This window comes from Propithecus coquereli, unplaced genomic scaffold (genome assembly GCF_000956105.1).
Source record: "Propithecus coquereli isolate 6110/MARCELLA unplaced genomic scaffold, Pcoq_1.0 Scaffold443, whole genome shotgun sequence".
NCBI classification, from domain to species: Eukaryota; Metazoa; Chordata; class Mammalia; order Primates; family Indriidae; genus Propithecus; species Propithecus coquereli.
This window is the reverse complement of record NW_012150208.1, coordinates 222,067-239,789: the sequence shown is the minus strand read 5'-3', so window position 1 is coordinate 239,789 and position 17,723 is coordinate 222,067. Positions and strand designations below refer to the sequence as shown.

Genomic DNA, 17,723 nt, shown 5'->3' with positions numbered 1-17,723 from the left:
GTTCTTCAAGCAGGAACAAGGTCTGATTCCCACTGGAGTTGCCAGAACCCAAAATGGGGAAGCACCAAGCAGCCTCGTGAAACGAGCGCATGAGCCAGTACACGTGGCACTGTCACTGCCACTCACATGACCCCCGGCCCTGCCAAGGACAGAGGTGCTCCTTCTTCTCTACCCTTGGCTTTGGGACTGACACTTATTTGCAAGGCTGTGGCAGGAAACAGCCATGACAGCTTCAAATCCTTGTGAGGAGAGGTGGCCAGTAGCTGTGCTGAGGACAGCCAAGGGGTCCCTCTCTCCCTTCGACGCTGACTGTGGCTTCTCTGCTTGTGTTTTACAGGTCCTCCAGTAAGTGTCCTGGACTGTGCTCTCTGCTCCTGAAAGATAAGACATTTGGTATTTTCTCTGTAGTGCCTCCATGAAAATAATTTTCGGTTAGAGGGGTGTGTCCTTAAAAAAAACTCAGTCCTAAACAGGGGCCATATTATTTTTCAATTTGTAGGTGAATGCAAGCAGTGAATTCCATGGGCTTGACTTGCCCTGAAACATTCTGTGACCGTTTTCCTTCCAACAGAGCTGGCCCACGCCTGGCCGCGCCTCACCAAGGCTTTGGCTTGACTTGGTGGGCAGGATGCAAGCACCATGCCCATGGTTTTGAAATGCTCTGCGGCAATTGATATTTTCAAATGTTTTTGTCTCACATATGTTGGCAGAAAGGGCTCTAGAGTGAGGCACTTGTTCCAGGAATAAGTTGGGCTTGATCAACAGACCCTGGGGCCATTTTTCTTTTTTGCCAGAGGATGGATTGGACAGCTGAGACCTCGTGAGTGCCCCTGGCTGGTGAGGGGTGTGCAACGGAGTAGAGGGAAAATGTGGATACATTTACAGGGGGTGTGAGCGGAAGCCCCGGGCAGCGCCCCGAACTTCCCTGGGCCACCGGAGGCAGCTCTGACTGCGGGGGTTTCCAGTGGCCCTGGAAATTCCATCCATTCACCGGGGCGCAGGGTCCGTCCACCTCTGATTCATCCTGGCAGTTTTTCAGGGCCCAATAAATCCCCGAATCCATTCAAGAAGCCCATTGACAGTTGGCCTGGGCCAAAACCAACCTTCTCAAGAAATGCCTTTCAGATGAGCCATTACATTTTTGACTTCCACTTACCATGATTCATTTCCCGATCAGTACCTTCCGGAATCTGGGCTGCTTGATGCATGTAGCCCCACACTGAGCCAAAAAGCAAGCCAACAAAAATGTGCAGATTTATTGGCCGCAGCAGTGTTTCGCAGCTAAGCTATTCCTGGCTGTGCCTTGGAGGCTGGCTTGTGTGAACTTGCCGAAGTACGTAACACAGGGGCTGTAGAGTGATTTTTTTTTAACTTGACTATTAAAATGTTAAAGGTATTAAACAAATGCAGACATTCTCAAGCTGCAACCTGAAAGGGGCATGAGGGGGAGACAGCTGCCCACATGCAGGGCAGGGGCTGGGCACTCAGTGCTCCGAACAGGCCTGACCCATGTCAGGGGGCCCAAAAGCATCCAGTAGCAGCAAATGTCCCCTTAGCTCCAGCTTCTGAGGCTCTCTTTCTCGGTTCACTCGTCCCAGTGACAACTGGGAGGGAAAGAGGATCTTCCCCAGGCCCCTGTGTGGGCCCAACTTAAGGAACATTTCAGTTCCTGGTCCGATCCTGTCCCCACGTGGTGTTTGTCTGCACCCTGGCGACGTGGGGAGGACAGCATGGGTGTGGGGCCCTCCAGCCTGGCCCTCTGAGGCAGGAAGGGGAGCTCTGTCCCCAGACCCACCGGGAGCGCTGTGTTCTCCCAACCAGCAGCCTCTGCTGCAACCACGCGGAACGTGGCGGGTACCCGGGGCCCTGGTTGAGTTCTAAGTGTTGCCATATGGTTTTCTGCCGAAAGTCTGATTATTAATGACGTATTAATTACCACAGGGGCAATCAGGACGAGATGGCTACCCGGTAATTTGTCGTTTATTTTTTGCTCTCTTTGCCCTTTCCTCTGACGCCGACATTCTCCCCTGAGCCTTGATTCCTCCCTGTCTGCGCTCCTGCTTCCTCCGCTCCTCCCGGAGCTTTCTGCACAGGGCTTGGCGTGAGCTCCCTGGCCACACAGCTGCCCTCGAGGCAAAGCAAGGCGGCTTCCAGACCAACAAGCCACTTCCCGCCTGCAGAGGCAGAGCAGAGGGCCAGCCCGCGGCTGCGGGGGGCCTGCTGGGTGGGCTGGGCCTCAGCCCGTGGGCAGCTCATCCCCTGTCCCAGCCACCACGTCACATCACCACTCAGCAACAGGAGATTGGCTGGCTCTAGTCCGGCCTCTGTGGTGTCAACCTTTCCCAGATCTTTTCCAGTTTAACCAAAAGTCAGCTCACACTTGGGGTAGACGTCCCCAGCCCCGGCCGGGCGAGTGCCACGTTAGCATCGAGATGTGATGCGGCTGTGCCAGCAGCATCTGGAAGTCCTGGGACGGCAGAAAGAGTAGGGGTGAGCCCAGGGGAAGGAGCGCTTGGCGCGTGAGGGGCAGATTTGTTCTGCGCTCCCAGGACAGCGCGATGCAGGGAGGGAAATGCTGGGTCACAGGCCTGACCAGCGCCTCCAGAGGCGGCGGGTAGGAGTCTAGTCCTGAACGACAGGAAGGCCTGAGCGTGGATTCCACGCTGCTGCCACCTGGCTGGGTGGCCCTGGAAAAGGCGCTCGTCCTCTCTGAGCTTCAGTTTCCTGCCCTGTGACGGAGTGACGAAGGCCTCCCCACAGCGTCGGAATTAGGACTGCACGAGGCTGAGGAGGCGATGACTGCACAGAAAGCACAAAACGTGTCCTGAGCCCAGCCCTGGAGGACTCGGGGGGCACGCACCCCGTGCAGCTCCCCCAGAGCGGGCAGCAGGCAGCCCGGCCTCTCAGACCAGAAACGTCGGCTCTGTGGGACGCAGAAATGAATTGTGAGAACAGCCGTGGTCCCTGATGAGGCAGGACTCGGGCTCCCGACTCCTGGACAGGGGGCCGGGGGCTTGGGCACCGGCAGTCTTGGGGAACCACTGGAAAGTTCGGCCTTGCGCCTCAGGACTGTGGCTTTACCAGCTCGGAGGACTGGGAACTTTCTAACAGAGCCACTCCTGGCATGGCCTCGTGGTTAACTTCTACCCTCAGGGTTGCTCCTTTCCGTATTTTTGTGGGTCCAGACAGGAGTGGGTGGTGAATGGGTGAGCGGCTTTCTCCCCTCGTCCGCCACTGCTGTGTCCTCGGTGACCCGGGAGTCCTGGTGAGGGAAGGGTTGCTCTCAGCTCGGCCACCCGCCCAGGCCCAGGGTGGGATGGCGCAGTGGGGACAGGCGGGAGGGGTGTGGGACGTGGTGTTAGGTAGCTGGAGTTGAGTCTCACCTTTGTCACTCACTTGCTGTGCAGCCTCGGGACGGCCCCCAGCTGAGAGCACCACACTTCGAGTCAGAGCAAACCCTGGCTGCTCCTGCAGGGTGTCACAGCCTGTCGGGGAAGCAGACATGAAGTTCGGCTGCGTGAGGTGTTCAGCCCCTCACGTATGAGCCGGCCCAGGGAAGGGCTCTGTGAGGGCTGGGTTGGGGAACTGGGGCTTGTCCCTCAGGCACAGAGCAGGGAGCTTTCCAGGAAGGCATTGGGTTAGGGTCCAGAGCCTTCCCACTCGCTGTGTGTGGGCAGCCTGGCAGCCAGCGCCCTGGTCCAGAAACAGCTCCCCTGGTCAAACGGCAGGCGGGGCCCGGCGAGGGGCGAGCGGACCCTATCAGTCTCTGGGCAGCTGGCGTCCCAGCCCATGAGTGCCGTCTGCCCGAGGTCATCCGGCTCCAGCTTACAAGCAGACCCCGGCCTCTGTGCAGATGTGGGCGTCTTCCCTGGCTGGGCTGGCCCGCTGCTGGGCGCGGGGTGTTCGTGTCGCCTGCACCGGGAGCAAGCCACTCACCAGCTGTGTGCCTCTAAGCCCCTGGTTCTGGCACTGCCATTCAGGGTGGGGCTGCTACCCTGCTTGGCTTCCCCAGCAGGGAACAGCTGCACCATGCAGGGAGGGGAAGGACTTCTACAGCCTCCTGGGACCTCTGTGTTTTGAGCCAAAATTCCCATCTCTTGGCCTGTGGAGGACAGGAGAGCTCTACAGGCTCTCAGCGCAGAGAGCGTTTGCAGATGGTCCGTGTGGCCATCCCAGAGGTCAGGGCGACTGCCTAGTGCTGAGGGGTCTGGGCCACCCAAGAGGCACCTCGTGTGGAGGAGCAGCATGGGCTTCCAGTCAGTCACTGTGTGGACTAGTCAGCTACCTGACATCTGGGACCTGGGCAATCACACCTACTGAGTCAGAAATTAGACGAGGTGTCACACATGGAGCCGCCCTGGTCCACTCCAAGATGTGACAGCCCGCCCATCAGTGTCACTATCTTCCTCATTGCCGAAAGCCTCAAGAAAAGGAAAGACAGGTTTAAGAAATCATTCCAATCTACTCATTTGCAATACTTGCAATATTTGGACAGGAAAATGACTTTGAGAATGGTTTCTTTAGAAAAGAGGGTTGTTCCTGTAGCTTAGTGAACTCCAGGGCCAGCCTCGGAGGATTGCTTTTCTCCTTGTGCCAAAACCTTATCGCTTCCGAAGGAAGTGAGGGCAAGAAGAGAGCGGCGTGGTGGAGACCGTGTCCGTCTCAGCTGCATTTTCTGGATTAACTCAGGCTGCCCCTGCGCTAAACCAGGTCCATATGTGGACCCAACAGGAGTGGCTGGGGGACACAGGGCACAGGGCCACCCTCCTCTGTGGGGCAGGCTGTGGACTCAAGGTAGTCAGAGCTAACGAGGGCTCTGGGGTTACTGTATTATGAGACTTTTCCACACTGTTAAAATCCCTCATAGAATTTGATCATATTTAATATGTATAATTTATCTAATCAGTCTCCAAGTTATATTATTTATATTGACAATTTTTCACCCTTATAGTCAACATCCTGGGAAGAAGTGTAGGCTTATTTCCATGATTATTTCCTTAAAATAAATAAGTAGATGTCGAGTTGCTGCACCAAAGGGATTGCACATGTTTAAGGCTTTCGATGTGTACTGCCAGATTGCCCTCCGGGAGGCTGTGCTAATTTACATCCCACCAACAGTGAACGAATGCTGCATTTTTCTCCAAACCCTGGCCAACTGTGGGTATTATCATACCTTTAAATCTATGCCAATGTAAGTTTAAAAATGTATGTGTATATATTTGTGTATTGTTTTAATTTATGGTGTATTTTAATTAGAAGTATAATGATTAAACCAGTTTGATGGGGAGGTTTGTGTAATCCTAACTGCCATCTGGTGGTAGAGGTTGGAATTGTAGGCATAGAGTTTAAAGAGTAAGTCCCCAAACAAGAGCTTTCGGATCCCAATGCGTCCAGGCACAGCAGACATCATGGAATCAGTAGCACAGGAATGATTACGATCTCAGAACATTGTGAATCACAGGTTGGACCTATGCAGGAACACTGGACATGGCACTCTTGCGTTTTTGGGTAGTGATTAGCATTTGTATTGATGAAGTGGTTTTGTCATCTCTTAAATAGAAGGCTTGGCTCTATTCAACACATCTGGGTGATGTCACACCCTGTGCTGGGCACTGGGGTGGCACAAAGATGGATCGGGCCCCGTCACAGTCTTTGGAGAGCCACGTGGGAGGGGGACTTTGCCATGGGAGAGGGAGGAATGAATAATTAGGAATTCGGTGTGATCTTCCTGGAGGTGTCTTGTTTATCACGGCCCCTTTTTTCCTCTCTGAATTGGGCTTCTGTCTAAGACGAAAAGATTTGCCTCTCACACAGGGCTTAATCTTGCCTATACCTTGACTTTTGCACAGAAAACATTAGATTTTCTCATCGTCTATTTACAACATCATAATTTTTGCTTTTCCTCTTCTTTGGTATTTTGATTTTCTTAACTACTGAGCTTTAGTGCCTTTCTGGTTTGTTCTACACATTCAGAAGGCGAGGAATAAAGCAGGGCTGTGATGACTGTGCTAGCTGGTTGGATTAAATAATCAGAAGGCTCTCGGGGAAAGTGACATTTGAACTGAGACTTAAATGATGAAAAAGGTGCAGGGATCTTGAAGGAGATGTGTTCCCATCAGAGAAAAGCGAGCGCACAGTCGCGACGTTCGAGTAAGCTTTGTGTGTCCAGATACAGGCAAGCCCGGAGTGGCAGGAGTGAGTGAGCACGTGACGGGGAAACGGCAGAAGGCGAAGCCAGAGGCCTCCCAGGGCTGCCCCGAGGGCACCTTGCAGGCCACAGGGAGAGGTCGATGTGGGGGAGTGAGTGGAACCTGGCTCTGTGTTTATAGAAACCACTTGTCCCCGGAGACAGACTACCAAGGGGTCTGAGAGTCCCCCTCTCGATGCTTCCTGTGGAGCAGAGAAGAAAGGACTGTCACCTTTTATGCCCCCAAACCCTTCTAACATGCCAGGGAAGCAAGTACAAATACTGAGTGCTGGCTGGATGCATACCCACACATGCTATCCACCATGGAAGGCCAGTGGTCTTGGCCCTACTTGAAAGATGAGCAATCTGAGCTCAGAGAGTGACGGGACTCGGCTGAGACGCCGGCTGCCTGCATGCCGACGCCCAGATTAGCTCCCAGGCTGCGGGATCTCGCTTATCACGCAGCCAGCCAGCCCAGCTGGGAGCTGGTTGCGGCAGCGAGGCTGGGGCTTGAGCACTGCGTGTTGGTGGGAGGGTCCTTCTCCTCTCAGCAGCCAGAGAAACAGATCGTTAGAGTGAATGTTCGGTTTCTCCAGCTCATCCCTGTTTTTGTCCAGCCCTGGAGCGCTCTTCCTGATACCAAATTCACCCTCTATTAGCAAATTGTCAAGACAGTTTTCTGCTTTCAGAAACAAAAACACAAACCCAACTCTAATTTAAATAGAGTCCATTCTCCATTTCACCTTCTCTCCCGTTCCTCCTGTGTACGTACCTCTGTGTCTTTGCCGTTGTGAGAAGTCAGGAAGAGAAACGCCCCCTCACGAGGAAACGGCCAGTTCCCTCTCGCTGCCCAGGCGCTGTCCCTGTCTAGGAGCAGCTGAACGGAGCAGGGCACGGCCGGGGTGACCTCCACCCCGGACCAGTGTGAGCACAGTCTGCCTGCCCCTAGGCAAGGCTGTGCTTCTGTGTCCACATTTGCAAAGTGTGAGGCTTGGGCTGGATGAAAACACTGGAAACCGGATGGATGCAGCACTGTACGTTGTCAAGGGGCATCCCACCCTGCGCGTCATGGCTCTCGCCTGTTCTGTGGGTGGGGAAACCGGAACAGAGGGTGGCCAGACCTCACAGGGCAAGTACGTGGGGCGGATTCCAGCCCTGAGGACTCCCCAGGGCCCTGCCATCCCTGTCTGCCACTCTATTAATACCTCACCGAACTCTGGCATTGCCTCAGTTCTCCGGCCTGTGGGTGGCGCCAGTTCCAAAGGCCTGTGCTAATTTGGGCGAATGACTCCTGTTCTCCATGCACAAAATAGAGGTCAAGGTCTCTATCTCACGCATATGTTATTCGAGGGAAAGAGATAGGGTTTGTAAGGCCTTTGGAACCACATGTCCCACTCAGCAGGTGCTCATAAGTCCCCACTGATTTGTCTCTGAGCTGCTTACACTGCTTTCTGGGCCTCGCCACCTGTCACCCACTCGTCCTGCCCACTGTGCCCCAGGTGAGCATGAAAATCCCCCACACAGAGACCCTTACAGGACGGGGTAGAGCTGTAATGCATGCAGACAGGGCTCTGGGCCTGTGCAGGAAGGAATGGCTGACTGCCGGGACCAGGGGAGGCCCCAGAGAAGAGGGACATTTGAGATGTCTCGAGGGATGAGTAGGAGCTCGGCAGAAGGACAAGGTGGCAGGCAGTCCGTGCAGCATGAGCACAGGCACTCTGAGTGCTACTTGGAGGCATGTGGGGCAGGAGGCGAGATGTGGTCCCATGGGCTGGGGACCGTGAATCGAGGGTGTGCAGGAAAGGAGGGAGGCGGATGCCGACTGGCCCCGAGAGCGAAGAGCACCCCTCACCCACCCCGCAGAAGAGTTTGGAGGCCACGGAAGCCCCTCAGTGACTTAGACAGATCTGTGTATTGAAAAGGCTTCCCTGGCTACAGGGCAGAGACTGGAGGAAGAGGGTGCAGGTAGGAGCTGGTTGCAATAATTTGCTGATGAAGCCCGAGTCAAGAATTGAGAAGTGAGAGCCGGCGGGAGCTGCAGGCCAGCTCCAACAGAAGCAAGGCCGCTCGCACTGCCTCCCAGGCCGCGGAGCCCCGTGTCCAGGTCCCGTCTGGCTAAATCCTGGGAGTCATGGGGGCGGGGATCGCACCCAGCATCAGTCCTGGGCTCATCGACAGCCAGGCACAGGGGATAGCGCGAGCTCTGGGCCCAACGTGGTCTGTAAGACAGGGCCTCGGCCTGGGACCAATTCTGAAATGAATAACTCAGCCGGACTGTTTGGAATTAATCAAATGAACAAAAAGGCCCACAGAGCACCACAGAGTCAAACGCTCTCTTGCACTCTGGCAGTTCAGAAACAGCTTTGCCTGTAAAAATGTAATTAGCTGAACAATTCGTCTGTAATATCCCAAATGTTGGAGATTTCAACATCCTCCATCTCATTTTCATCTGACCCCTACAGTGCTGCCCTCCAGGCCCCCAGATTCCGGCGGAGCGGGGACGGATGAAAGCAGACTTCCCGCACCCTCATGAGGGCCCCCAGCCTGGAACCTCGGGGTGGCACAGCCGGGCTGCAGAAAGGGCCACCACACTGGCCTTCCTCCCCGGGGCCCTGAGCCAGTACACAGCCGGGGCTTCTTCAGTCCGGCCCCTCATCTTGGCCCAGCGCTGTGTCCCCATTGTCCCCATGAGTGTCCCATGGGGCAGCCAAGGGACAGGAGGCAGCCACACCCATGCAGGGAGGCTTGAGCTGCAGCTCTTGCTCTGGGTTCCCAGATGCCTCCCTCGCCCTCTGCAGCTCTTTGCATGCTCCCGGCAGTGGCCCGGGTGCCTCTGTCCGCACGCATCTCCAGGAGATCACCCAGCGGGGGTTGGGCTGCACTTTACTGGTTTGCCTGTGGTGACAGCATGTTGCAGAATGGCCGCTGTCTGGAACCTCGTCCCGCCTCCGCGGGCAGCAGAGCACTCCAGCAGCACCGTCACCTCGTCGCGTGGAAGAACATGCTCACACACTGTACGTGGTCCGGCCAAGGTCACTGAGCCAAGCCCAGGTGTTCACAGTAAATAGACTGGAGAAAAAGCAGTTATTTGGGTATGAAGCTGCTCTCCCCAGCTTCTCCTGAAATCAGGGACTGGCCCCCCGTCCGGCCTGTGCAGTGGAGAAAGACTGGGCTCTGGGGCTCTGCAGGCTGGGTGACCTCAGGCTCATCCCCAACCCCTCCCAGCCTTCGGCCGTTGGGGGCCAGGCAGACGGACCCCGCGAGAGGCCCAGTGCTGCACACACAGTCTGGGTTCGGGGACAGTTCCTACTGCCGGGATGGTTACTGACCCCGACAGGGGGAGTCCGTGAGGCTGAAGCACCCCCTTTAGGGCCAGTGTCCTCCCCACCCAGCGTCCTGGCTGACCTCCCAGGCTGTGGCACGAGGGAAGAAGTTGGGACTGGAGTCAGCCTTGGCAGGGCAGGAGCGCCCTCTAGTGCTCCCAGGCCGGCCACCACAGCCCGTGGGACATCGGACACGCATTCAGAGAATCATTCCCTCGACAGCGGGTTAATTCGACAAATATTTATCGTGTTCTCACTATGTATGAGACACTTCGGCATTTTGGATACAGTAGCAAGAAATACACTCAGGGGTCCCTAGCCCCTTGGAGCCCGTGGTTTAGTGGAAGAGAGCATCAAAACTTGGGCAGATCCAGCCTCACCATGCATCATGGTCAGGGCTGCGAAGGCGAGGTTGCCATGAGCGCCTGTCACCCAGGCCTGCCTGCTGGGGGTCAGGGCGCAGACCCAAGGAATGGAGATGTGGTCGAGGTCGGAAGCCCAAGTATGTGCTGATAAGTGGGGAGCTTCATGGTGAACATCCAGACAGGGTACCCCAGGATGGGCCAGGCTGGTAAGTGTGCGGGGGAGGGGAGGCTGGGGGTCCTGGAGCATCCAGCCTCGTCTAGGAGTTGGCTGCTGCCTCTCTCCACTAGGGTTCTACGCCAGGCGCGTGGACAGAGAGGGGTCTACAGCCCCACCCAGCCCAGCCAAGGCACCTCCCCTGGGCTGGAGCCTGCGGCCCCGTCTTCCTGACCATGTGGAGGTTCTGGACACAGTTGTGCCAAGCACCACAGATGGAGAGTCTAACCCGGAAAGTGCTGAGCTTAAACAAAAGCTGCAAACCCACCAGCCTGCCCGGGAAGCAGTAAGCTCCCTGTCCCTGGAGGTGTGCAAGCCAAGGCTACACGCCCACTTGTCAGGAAGGCCGTCTGGGGAGAGACCGGCCCAGTGGTCATCTCCCATAGCAAGGGTGGGTCGCTGCACCTATGGGACCTCCCTCTGGCCCATTCAAACCCAAACAGTGGGACTGGGTGGCACAGCCCGGCATCAAGGAACCCGAAAGATTCACAGAATCCCTCAGAGCCAGGCCCATGGTGGGCACTGGGGCCTTGGGGACGGTCCCGTGAGAGGAGTCGTAACAGGAAGACAGAACAATCAGGATGTGCCACGTTGTTACAGCAAGTGTTACAGCAAGTGGTCCCGAGGACAAACCGAGCGGCACACGGAGAGTCGGAGAATCAAAGTTTATTCACTGGCGGGCTCAGAGGGGCCTCGCCACCAAATTCTGAGCCCTGTCTACCCGATTTTTCCCACTTTTATTAAGTTGTGGTGGTCTGGGGGGTAGGGTGTCAGGTGGTTAATGCCCGCCAAGTAATAGGTTAGTTGATGTGTCAGATAATAGATTAGTGTTATGCTGATGCGCCAGGTAATAGATTTAGTGTTATGCTGATGCGCCAGGTAATAGGTCAGTTGATGGATCAGGTAACAGGTCAGTATTATGCTGATGCGGGTCTTCCACAAGGGGTGGGGGTCTCAGGTGGCTGATGTGCCAATTAACAGATGGGGGTTTTCCTTATCAACGGAGGCCTGGAAGGAGGTGCTTGGAAGGCAGAGGTCTTCTGGAAGGCTAGGCCCCGGCGTGGCTCTGCCCCGAGGGCAGTGGGTGAGGGTGTGCCGGGTCCAGCTGGTGCCAGAGGAGGGGCAGTCAGGCGGGAAGTACACGGGCTTCGAACACAAGGTTCAGGCTGGTGTCCCAGGCCAGTCTGGCCATGCCTGGCCGCTCCAAGCCTCAGTTCCTCATCTGTAAAATGGGGCCGATGAGGGTACCTGCCTGACAGGGCTATGGTGAGGGTCGGCAGTGGCTGGATAAGAGAGCGAGTCTGTCCCTTTAGCTCCGCGGTCTCTGGATGCACTCGCTCCAGCACTGGCCCAGCACAGCACAGGGACTCTCAGCCCACCTTCCTCTGGGGCCCGCCGCGTGCCCAGCTCTGGGGGAGCCGTTCCATCTGCAGCACATGCACTTTCCAGAAGAGGAGATGGCCCCAGGGAAGTCACGCAGCTCACTCCAAGGCACACAGGGCGGGGACGTGGTCATCAGGACGTCCCCTGCTCCTTTGCTGGGCAGGAAGGACGGGCGCGTGGACAGGAGGCAGAGAGGCTGGTGGCAGCTGGCCCAGGAGCGAGGCCAAGTCCCAGGTAGGAGGGTGCGAGGACTGAGAGGCGGACCTGAGCTGTGGCTGGCTCGGTGGGGGACACCGAGAGGACGGCAGGGCCTGGGTGAACTGCGGGCACCTGCCCCACCTAGACGCGGTGCTGCAGGTCAGCCCACGCAGGGCGATCATTACCACATCTTCCAATACTTGAGGAGAAGCTAGAAATCCAAATTTTACACAAAGTCTTTGGGCTCTTAAGGGTTCTGACTCAGTCTTTACTGGTGAGTGGCAATCGTCCAGCCTCTGTTGTCCGTCTGTGGAAACAAAGGGGGACTCACCCCGCAGCCCAGGGGGCAGCTGTCAGGGAGGCCGGCAAGGAGGCAAGCAAGTGGCCCGTCAAGGGCAAGAGGGTGGAGCAGGGCTTGGCCTGGGTGTGGCCCAGGGCTGTGGGGTCCCTGCTGGCAGGAGGGGAGGCAAAGGCTGTCTCGGCCGCTGGTATCGGGATGAGGCAGGTCTCAGCTGCACCTCCTGAGCCGTGCTGGCTAGGTAGGCTGCCCTAGCGCCCCATGGAGCTGCGTCTCAGTCTTGCACCTCCCTTTAGACTGACTCCATCATGGAGTTCCAGCCACGCCGTGGCCCCTCTGGTCAGCTGCCGCTCCCTGCTCTAGATCTCCATCTCGTCCAAGGGTGGCGCCAAACTGAGCTCACAGTGGGTGCCCCAGCCTGTCTGCTACTTCCAGTGCCTTCCCTATGCCTGAGCTGGTGACACCCGGCCAGAGGCGGCTCAGGCGGACACAGCCTGACTCTCCGGCCCCATCCCCCATCCTCCCACACCCAGGGGCCATAAAGGCCCTTTACTCCCCTTCGCCGACTAGGAACAGTTCTTCTAATACCTGACAGGGTAATCACGTCTCTCCCCACCAAATCTCAGTAACGGGCAAATGTGTAATTTCGGCAGGTATTTTGGGATTGCTTCAAAGGCATAGCCCTGTAAACACCACCTCTTCCAGCCAGGGTGTGTAATACGGACATGCGTATAATTGCTTTCAGCACACACAGGCTACTCCCTGAGCGTGCCCTCTCCCGAAATAGGAACCAGCTGCTTTCACGGCCTCACAGCGTTGCAGACCTGCAAGGGACCCAGGAGATTTTTTAGGCTAAGAGTTACAAACTCAGATGCTCCCACAGAGCTGGCAGGTCACCTCACCGGGAGGCAGGGTGTGAGGCAGTGGGGAGGGGCAGAGCCTGTGGCTCTGGGGCAGGCATCACCCGGCAGGAACCTGGGCCCAGGGCTGGGAGATCTCCCAAGTTTTCAAGAAAAGTCCAAACTCTGGATGTTTACGTAAAAGGTCACCATTTTTAAATGTTGTAACTAATTCAGTTGGTTCAGGGTGGTGGGTGTTTTTGGTTTTTGTTCTTTTAGCCGCACAGACCAAATAAAACCCGGCTCCAGAAAAGACACTGCCTGAGCCCAGCCCTGAGCAGCCCGGCGGGAGGCAGCCTGGAGCACATGGCCTTGCTGCAGGCTCTTGGGACCCCACCAGCTAAAGCCACCGCGGCTTGCTGTGAGTGGGGGTGCAGAGGCTGACTACGGATCCCACTCTATAAAGTCCCTGGATCCCAGGGAGAGGTTCTCTGGGAGGAAGTCTGTGCCACCGTCAGAGCGCGGCAGCGTCTGTGCTGGACCTAAGCACTGGGGCCCTTTCTTCCCCTTCCCTGGAGCGAGGAACTCAAGTCTGGGAAATCGCTAAGCCCGGGACAGTCCTGCTGCAGCCCGTGTGTGTACAAACAGCCTGGGCTGGAAATCAGAGCCACACAGTGCTGGCCTGCCCTGCAGGACTGCCCACCCCCCTCACCCGCTGGCCAGCCCTAACAGGGGCCGGGGGCACAGAGAACCTTCACACGGGAATGTGCTTCCCAGGCTGGGACCTCAGGCCCCAACAGCCTTGTAATTTGATGGATTGTCAACATCTGGGGCGTAATTACTGGGCCCTGGACCGATAATCCTGGTAAGCCCCTCATGCAGGGGCCCCATCCTTGTGCGCTGTGAGGGCTCCACTCCCTGACGGGAGCTGTCAGCATTAATTACAAGCAGAAAGCCAGACAGTCACCCAGCGCTGGCCGATCGGAGCATTTACTCATGTCTGCATCTAAACATGCCAGTTTACTGATTTAATTCAGTTCAACAGAGGCTGGAGCTGATCCTAGGGCGGGCTGGGACACCATCAAGATGACTGCCACAGCTGGCAGGGAGGTGCAGGGCCAGCCTGGCCCCCCTGGCCGGGAGTCACGGGGTTGGCACAGGCTGTCACTGGCTGATGAGCACTGAGAAGCTCCAGGGATGGGGCCACCATATGCTGCACCCCAAACCTGCTTCACCAAGAAATATCCCCTCTTTGCCACATTCGCTAGCATTTCTCAGAAGCTGCCTCTCTGGAACCCCCGCTCAGGAAGCGCTCCACGGGGTTCGGGAGGGAAGGAGGCACAAACCCCGAGATAACAGGTGGCAGCAAACAGCACAGCCCTGCACCCTGCTGCCAGCCCCTTGGAAGGCCACGCAAAGGTCACTTGCAGCACTGTACCCCCAGGGCCAGTGCAGACCCCACTTCCGCGTGGACTTGCTCGTAGGGCCTCCCATCTTGGGTGGGTCTGGGAGAGGTAGGAACAAAGGAGAATGACCTGGGACTCAACTGAAACTTGTCCTTTGAGAGGAGAACAGAATGATCTGCGTTTACAGTTGAGGAAACTAAGGCCCTGGAACCCCCTGGTCCCTGAATGGGGCAAGGGACTGAGCCAGCTCCTGGGGTGGGGGGCGGGGGGTCTGCCCGGCTGGTGTCCCCGGCTGCTGGCCACCTGGCCTGCTACTCACATGCAGTCCAGGGCTTTGTTTGCTCCTCACACATCCTGAAACGTCCTGGAGCACAACTGGTCTCCACGGGGAAAGAGTGAGTTAAAGCAGCACCGAGGCTTGTAAACAGCTGTGGGGTTTTGTGGAGGCAGAAGGTGTTGAAAACCTCTGGTGGGTTCCCTGGCTTTGATCAGGCAGGGGAGGGAGCTGGCAGGGATCGGGCATCTCCAAGCCAGCACTGTGGCGTCTTTGGAGCTGGGGCCCAGAGCGTGGATTTGAACCCAGGCCTGGCAAGGTCCCAGGCCTGCCTGCCTCTGTGAGCTGCAGGTGCGCCTGTCCGAGCCACCGTCCTTCCCACTCCTCCTGCAGCAGATGCAGCGAGAGGAGCAGGAGCAGGCAGCAGGTGACGGCAGCACGCTGTTGTCTGGGGCAGGCGAGGGCTGCCTTGAGCGGAGAGACCCCACCACACGCCACCAAGGGCACGCCTGCACCCAGCGTGGGGCTCTGCCCTTCCAGACTTATCGGAGCAGCTTGTCGCTGGCCTAGATGCTCGGCCTGGACTCTGCCCTGCCTGACGGGGCCTCCTGACCATGTCTCCCCGTGTTTGTTACTGGCTCCCTTCGGACCAGCCCGGCCCCTGCAGGAGGTGTGTGTCCTCCTCAAGCGCGCCCAGAGCCAGGCTCAGCGCCCCCGTGGAAACTACCGATTTGTATTAATAACACCAATCTTGACTTATCCACAGTTTCACAAAAGTTACTCTAAAAAGTGAAAGGTAATCACAAGCCAAAATGTGTGTGTGAAAGACGGAGGATGCACCTTCACAATGAAAACAAAACAAAAAGTGTCGAAGGGAAATGTCAGAGATATCGAACTTAGTACTTAAGGAAATCAGACATTTCATACTTAACACATTTGACTGCCACACCAGAAAAAAAATTTTTCTCGGGGCCACGGTGTTTTATTATGAAAATAGAATAAAAACTTAGAAAACAAAATGATCCTTTCTAATTTAATGAAAAATTTGTTATTTTGTATTGTTTTCTGTGTGTGAGTTGTATGCAACTTGAAAAATAGTTCACGGGGCGCCCATGGTGAAGAGACATGAGTTACATATGCTTCACGAGGCCCCGGGCTCAAAACTAGTCTGAGTTAAATACAACTCACATGGCAGTTAATGTGTTAATAACCTAATATTAATAGATGATCCTCATGCCTCAGACCTCAGTTGCTTTGCTAAGACTCAGCCAGGCCCTGATTCCACTGAAGGGTGTTGGGGCGGGGGGTGCCCGCTCAGGCTGGCACTGTCCTCTTAGAGACCCAGAAAGCAGACTGCTGGCTCAGACAAGGCTTGAAGGAAAGAAGCCTGTTTCACAGGGTGTAACCCAGTGTTTTCAGACTTACTTGGCCACAGAACCCCTTTCTCCAGGCAAGTCTGTGGGCACCCTGCTGTACAGGGTGCTGTGGGGCACCAGTTTGGGAAAGGCAGTGCATAGGTAACTGTGGGCAGGCTCCATCCTCTGGAGGCTCACAGCCTAGGGCCCCCAGCCCTGAGGGCAGGCCAGCCTCCCCAGGACAGAAGCAGAGGTCAGAATCATGTCCCCAAGCCAGGCAGGTCCATCTGACTCCAAAGCCGGGCTGTTCTTCTGCCCGCCTCGAGGCCCCTCCTCGGTGGCTCCCAGGGACCACTCTCCACCCAGCAGCCTCTCCAAGTGTCAGTCACTTACCCAGACAGAGAACTCAGGGGTCTGGGGACCACTTTTTTGCCAGGTGTCGTCATGGCTGTGGGTCAGGTCCATGCCCCCAAGGCCGGCCCACACCATCTGCTCTGTCAGTGTTTACACAGAGCTCCGCCCGCCTGGTGTCAGCCCCGCGCCCGCTCCCAGGGAATTGGAACTAACTTTCCTTCAGCCCCACAGTGGCTGTTTCCAAGGACACTGGGCATACTGCACTCTCTGCCTTCACTTGGAACCTACCAACTTTCTTTACTTTTTTAAAACTCTGAGTCCTGAAAGCCAAAAGCTCTGGGATCCCCAATACAGGCAGAGACCTTGGTGGGAAAATTGGTTTTCTGTCACTTATCAGGCTTCTCAAACATCAGAAAGAGGCCTTGGGGACCAAGGTTGTACCATCAGTGACCCACCAGGGACACTTTTGGAGCTGGCGGAGGGCAGCATCCAGCCTGGGAGGCAGGAGGCCTGCGGTCAGGGCAGCCGGGGCCTGGCCACTGGGACCCTTCCAGAGACAGCGCAGCACGGAGATGCGCCCTCGTCCTGGGCTCTGTTCCGTGGACGCTCCTGGAAGAGCCCCCTGCAGATGTCCCTGCAACAGGGCTGGGGGCCCAGTGATGCACCTGCACAGGCCCAGCCTGGGAGGGGCCGAACCAGGACACCTGCCCCAGGGAGAGCTGTGCCCAGGCCTGGGGCAGGGGGGCTGTGGCCACCAGGTCCAGGGGGGCTGGGTGTCATCCTTCAGGGCTAAGGCTCCACAGAGGCCCTCAAGCAGGAGGAGAGCAGTGCAGTCAGATTTGCATACTAGAAAGTTCTTCAGGGCAGTGTGTGGGAGAGACTGGGGCTATCAGTCAGTCCAGGGAAGGCCATGGGCATGATGCCCTGGTGGTTTAGCTGCAGGGCCCACTTGATACGCCCACTCCTCCTGCCAGCTCCCGATTGTCCTGATCCCAGGGTCCACATGACCCAGGCCTCCTGCCCTCGGCAACCCACTAACTCCCGTCCTGCATGTTGAGAAGGAAGAGCTTCATTTTGTTCTAAGCTGTGCCTTCCGTACCTTTATCTCTTTCCAGCTTTGCTTTGCATTGTGGTGTTTTTAATCCATGCGGATGTATGGGGTGGGATTTGCCTTGCGTTTGTCTCAGCTCAGCAGGACCCCCAGGTGCATGAGGGCCTGGGCATAGTCTGCAGGGATGGCCACACTAGAAAAGTTAGCCGGAGGCTGGGGGACAGTGGGGAAAGGAAGCTGGAGGGCAGAGAGGATGAAGACCTGCAGCCTCAGGCCTGGGCTTCAGCCCCTGCTTGCTACCAGCTGCATGGCCCTGTGCAAGGTCTGCCCCTTGCTGCGCCTCTGCTTCCTCCTCTAAGATGAAGACGCTATCCCCTACTTTACGAGGTTGCCCTGTGATTAAGACTGAGTATGGAGTCGGGTGTGGTGGCGCATGCCTGTAGTCCCAACTACTCGGGAGGCTGAGGCAGGAGGAT

At 56.7% G+C, this 17,723-nt stretch overlaps 1 protein-coding gene across 1 annotated transcript in view; it reads left to right on the top strand.

Annotated features, from left to right (window-relative positions):
- The window catches only part of COL23A1 (collagen, type XXIII, alpha 1), a 333,882-nt gene that overhangs the window by 286,537 nt on the left and 29,622 nt on the right, over nucleotides 1–17,723 (top strand). Inside the window, exons 4-5 of the mRNA XM_012654681.1 lie at nucleotides 338–345; nucleotides 1,942–1,968. Coding sequence (XP_012510135.1) covers nucleotides 338–345; nucleotides 1,942–1,968 — 35 coding nt within the window. The remainder of the gene's footprint in view (nucleotides 1–337; nucleotides 346–1,941; nucleotides 1,969–17,723) is intronic.